This window comes from Mandrillus leucophaeus, unplaced genomic scaffold, assembly GCF_000951045.1.
Source record: "Mandrillus leucophaeus isolate KB7577 unplaced genomic scaffold, Mleu.le_1.0 Scaffold108, whole genome shotgun sequence".
NCBI classification, from domain to species: Eukaryota; Metazoa; Chordata; class Mammalia; order Primates; family Cercopithecidae; genus Mandrillus; species Mandrillus leucophaeus.
The window spans coordinates 86,734-92,004 of record NW_012098987.1 but is presented as its reverse complement, the minus strand read 5'-3'; the positions used below and the strand labels follow the sequence as shown (position 1 = coordinate 92,004).

Below are 5,271 nucleotides of genomic sequence, written 5' to 3'. Positions count from 1 at the left end.
AGCAGGTATTCCTAAATGTTGGTCAAATGAAGACGTTAGGAGTTTAAAAAGCTCACTTACCAGCTCAGCTAAGTGGTTAAGCATACCACATTGTGAACCATTCAGATTCATACTGGGTGCTCTATTATATTTGTCTTACTTAACGTTCAAAACATCTAATGTGGTTAGAATTAAAAAGTACTGCATGCATTAAATTTTTACTATCACTCACAAATAATCAAAATTGCAAATGCTAAATCTGAATGCAGAGTATATATTTACAAGTAATTTTTAAAGTATATTTTTAAGTGAAATGCCTTAAAACAAATGGTTTTGGAATTTTTTCGTTAAATATATGTATTTGGATATATCTTTTTACATTCCCCTAAAACAGTATAAATTAAAATATTAATCTTTCCCTATAATAGTATTATGAAATGGATTTCAAATTTTGGACTACTTAAGAGTCACCTGGAGCACATACTAAAAATTTAGGTTTCCAGGTCTTATTCCCCAAATTTCTTCAAGATACTTGCTCCACAGATTACACTCTAAGGAACACTAAAGGAAAGGATGTTAGGGATGTCTATAATTTTAGGAATTATTTAATTACTACACTAAAATAGATTTGTTGAACAGTATTTAAAATCGTGTTATGCTGTTGTGATTGTTGTTTGGTCAGCAGTGGTAGGGTTTAAAAATAACATTTTCTCTGATTATAAAATGTAAAATTATTTTTGGATAATGAAGTGCAGGCTTTGCAGATACATACGCACATTTCCCACCCCTCTGGCCCCGACACATTTTTTTTTTAGAGACAGAGTATTGCTCTGTCACCCAGGCTGAAATGCAGTGGTGTGATCATAGCTCACTGTAACCTCAAACTTGTGGGCTAAAGTGATCCTTCCGCTTCAGCCTCTGAAGTAGCTGGGTCTACGGGCATGAGCTACCATGCCCAGCTAATTTTTTAAATTTTTTATAGAGGGGGGGGTCTTGCTATGTTGCCCAGGCTGGTTTCAAATTCCTGGCCTTAAGCAATCCTCCTGTCATGGCCTCCCAGACTGTTGGAATGCAGCTGTATTTTAAAATTCTGCCTCGAGGTAGTCAGGAAACCTTGTATACATTTTAAAATTGTTAAATATTCTTAAAATACTATAACATGGAAGGGCATTACCGTTTAAAAAGTATTATTTGCCAAGCAGTTAACATATAGCTTGCCTGAGGTAACATAGCTTTGCAAAGCTTTTCAAAAATGTCCTCTCACAAAAGGACATTTTATATTTATGTACTACAAAGAAATATATAAACTTTTGTTTACTTAGAGAATATATTTCATGTCAAAGGTTTTTGACTTTTAAACTTTAAATCACCTTTTAGAATGAAAATATTAAGAAAATAGGATAGAAATTATTCAGATATAAAGTTTGTGGATTACATATACAATATAGTGCAGATGGGTTGACTTTTGGGGAGATATATCTAGTTTTCTTTTAGACATTGAGTCCATGGGATTATGACAATTTGCATTTCTTCCTAATGTGCATTTATTTTGTGTTAATAAACATTTATTTAACATCTTTGTGCCAGCCATTACAAACTCTGAAAATAACAAAAATTGTTATGACACAGTTTCTGCCCTTGAAGAGTTGCAATTTAATGGGAGAGTCACACGTATAAACAAATACTAATTCCATGTGATCAGTGTTATAATGGCAGAATGTAAAAGTGGCGTTGGTGCTGCCAGGATGTCAGAGAGGGCTTCATAGCAGAGATGATGAGTTAGCTAATCATAGTGGAAAGATAGGGGTTTGCAGATGGAGACGTGACGAATAGGATATCCTAAATATAAGAAGGTATTTATGGGCATGGAAGGAAGCCTGAGAGAACCTGCTTTGTTTGGGCATAGCAAGGAGCTCAATATGGTATAATAAATAGTAGTGGAACCAGTTAAAGTTACATTTAAAACAGTATATGAAAATAATAGTGAAATATTTTCATCTTTGTTTCAGATCATAAGGTCTTAAGTTGAAGAAAATGATAAAATGGTAGTGTTTTGGGATATTATTTTAAAAACATCTTTTTTTTTCTTATTTCTTTTTGTCTACATATTTCAGCAACTCAAGTGCCAGTGGCTTAAAACTGGGCAGTTTTTTTTGAGTTCTGTGACGTACAACTTAGCATGGGATCCTCAAGGTATTTAGCAATTATATCTAAAATTATTTAAATTAAATATTTGTTTTAGATGTATGATAATAATGTGGTATAGTCTCCCATAAAAAGAAAATGATCAATATATTTTCTTTTTGTTGACAAATACAATTTTTCCTTCTTGGTATACAGTGCTTTGTACAATGCTTAATTTACTATTCTGTGTTTTCCCCTGCCTTTCAGTGTTTTGTTTCAAGAAACAGTTATGATTTGTTTCCTAGTTAACGTGTGCTGCCCTTTCCTCTTGTTGTATTTGCTAAGAAACACGTTGGAAATAAAACAGAGACCGAAAAAACTTGAACTCATTTTATCATTTGTATTGGGAAATTACTATCTTTAATTTTGAAAAATTAGGAACCGCTAATGATAATAGCTGTTGTCCCTTTTTATATTCACAATAAGGATTATTTTTATATTTCATGTATAAAACCACATTTTATTAATTTGTAGTTATGCCTTATATTTTGAGGACATTTTATGTGGTATATATCAGAGTTTTGGGGAGTTTATTATTCTATTAATACATTTACTGTTAGTTTTTTTGACTTGCTTGATAATAATAGCTCTTTGCCAGTAAGCTTTACTTTGTTGTTCTCAAATCTTCCTTAAGAACTACTCTTTGTTGTCCAGAAGATTCTTTTTTTTCTTCTAAGGGACTTTAAAATATAGATATATATCAAGTGTTTTTCATTGGCGATATTGCTTACTTTTCACATAATGTTAATAGTTTACAGATCTAAACAGAAGCCCATGTGCATGTATTTCCCTATATAATACTTGCCTATTCATCATAACTTTCTCTAATTTTCAGATAATAGATTGTTGACAGCAACTGATTCCATTCAGTTGTGGGCTCCTCCAGGAGATGATATTCTGGAAGAGGAGGAAGAAATTGATAATAAAATTCCTCCTGTTTTAAATGATTGGAAGTGCGTCTGGCAGTGCAAGTTAGTGTCTATTTCTGTTGTTATATTCATTAATTAAAAGCAAATGGTTCCTAAAATATGTTTCCTTTCACGAAGATCTTTATTTTTTGATGGTACCATTGCATATAGAGGCCTAAAAAGTAGATTTTTTACTAACCAAAACCCATATAATAGCATTCTTTAATTTGTGCTAGTTAATCATTTATAAAAAGGATGAAAGTATTTTCATAGTTATAGCCCCAGGACAGGAGTTGACAGGGTTGATACATAGGAATTACTCATTAATAGATTGAGATAAGGATGGGGAGGGGGAAGATGTGAAAGTTGCCAGCCACTCTTTCAAGTGGAAGATGTACTGTTAACAGTCATATAGATTATGTGACAAAGACTAGTCTATTTAGGATGTTGGTGGGACATGTAGGTGGAGATATACTGTATTCATGTTACGTACATTCTTCTTTTCCCAAAGTGAATGTTGGATTAGTTTTAATTAATTTATGTTGTTATGGAGGTGAAATATTTTATTTATATTTTTAGGGAAGCAAAAACAGTCTTATTCTGAGGATTCTGACTTTGATGTTACAAAAATCTCATCTTGACCATTTTTATATACAGTACACCAGATTTTAAAAGTGCTAATTGCCTCACTCTCTTTTTTAGAACCTCAGTATCTATACATTTGATGGAATGGTCTCCTGATGGTGAATATTTTGCTACTGCTGGAAAGGTAAAGGATCAAACAAAAACATATGAAAGAAACAATAAAATAATTAAAAATATTCCTTATTTATTTTTATTTTCAGTTTTTTCATCTGTAAAACTGGGCTAATCCTCCTTGGCAAAGCTGGCCTGAAGAATACAAGTGGTGTTTGTAAAAGACCTGGTGTTGTGCTCACAGGTTGTAGGCACTAGGGAAATAATGGCTATTCGTGTTACTCTTATTTGACCTTGGCTCATTTGCATTTTTAAAAACTAAGTTTTGTGTTTAAAAATAGCATATGTACATTAACTTAAAAAGTAAAATAATACTGGATTCACAATGAGAAGATGTACTCCTTGCCTCATTATTCCCACGCTAATTCCTGTGTCCAGGAGGCAATTATTTGTCAAGTTGAATATTTTGATATTTCCTTCCATGTCCTTGAGTAGCTCCCATTTCTTGATTCTCTCTGCCCAGCCCCCTGAGTTATGTGAATTACTTTTTGCCTTCCCACTGTAGAAGCTGAGCCTTTAGCTTGATAAAGGGGAGGGGTTGATATCCCCAACCTCATCTTCAAATCTAATACATACACATATTCATTTCACTTGCTCTTATCTTACTGATGTAGGTATCTCATGATTTTGGGTGAATCATAGTTATTGTTTACATTATTAAGATTGTACAGAATATTCTTAATGGTAATTACTTTGGAGATAATAATTACTTTGTTTTATGGTTTGCTTTTTTCCCTATATACCTAATTCATCCTTAGAACTGCTTTGACTTTTTTCTCAGTATAATCCCACATAGGTGGTGTTCTGGGAACATGAGTTCTCTTTGCTCTCATTCAGCTTAATTGCTCTACCAGTCTAAAATAGCAGAGCTACCATTTTCGGGTTTTATTTTACCAACTTTGGGAAGTTCTCTTTGCCTCTCTCCTATGTTGAATTTTCTGTTTCTTGGCATCATTTATCTTCCTTTTTTCTTGTTTTGATGGCGATATCCCCCAATAGGTTCCTGAAGAAAGGTGAATAGGAAAAAACACTTCTCAGGCCTTACATGTCTGAAAGATTTTTTTCTTATGCTTGATTTTCTCGGGCATAGAATTGGGTTGAAAATCACCGACCCTCCATCTTATATCTCAGTAAACTTTTTTTATTGATATATATGTGGGATACATGTGATATTTTGATACATGTGTAATGTGTAATGATGGTCAAATTAGAGTATTTAGGATATCCATCACCTCAAATGTTTATCTCTTTCTGTGTTGGGAACATTTCAAATATTCTAGTTAATTGAAATATACAGGCCGGGCACAGTGGCTCACGCCTGTAATCCCAGCACTTTGGGAGGCTGAGGCAGGCGGATCATGAGGTCAGGAGATCGAGACCATCCTGGCTAACATGGTGAAACCCCGTCTCTACTAAAAAAAAAATACAAAAAAAATTAACCGGG

The 5,271-nt window shown here is 33.3% G+C and overlaps 1 protein-coding gene across 1 annotated transcript in view; it reads left to right on the top strand.

Moving 5' to 3' along the window:
• Window positions 1-5,271, top strand: part of LOC105543950 (dmX-like protein 2) — a 148,251-nt gene that overhangs the window by 61,886 nt on the left and 81,094 nt on the right. Inside the window, exons 4-6 of the mRNA XM_011986154.1 lie at window positions 2,094-2,172; window positions 2,999-3,134; window positions 3,774-3,840. Of these exons, the coding sequence (XP_011841544.1) occupies window positions 2,094-2,172; window positions 2,999-3,134; window positions 3,774-3,840 (282 nt within the window). The remainder of the gene's footprint in view (window positions 1-2,093; window positions 2,173-2,998; window positions 3,135-3,773; window positions 3,841-5,271) is intronic.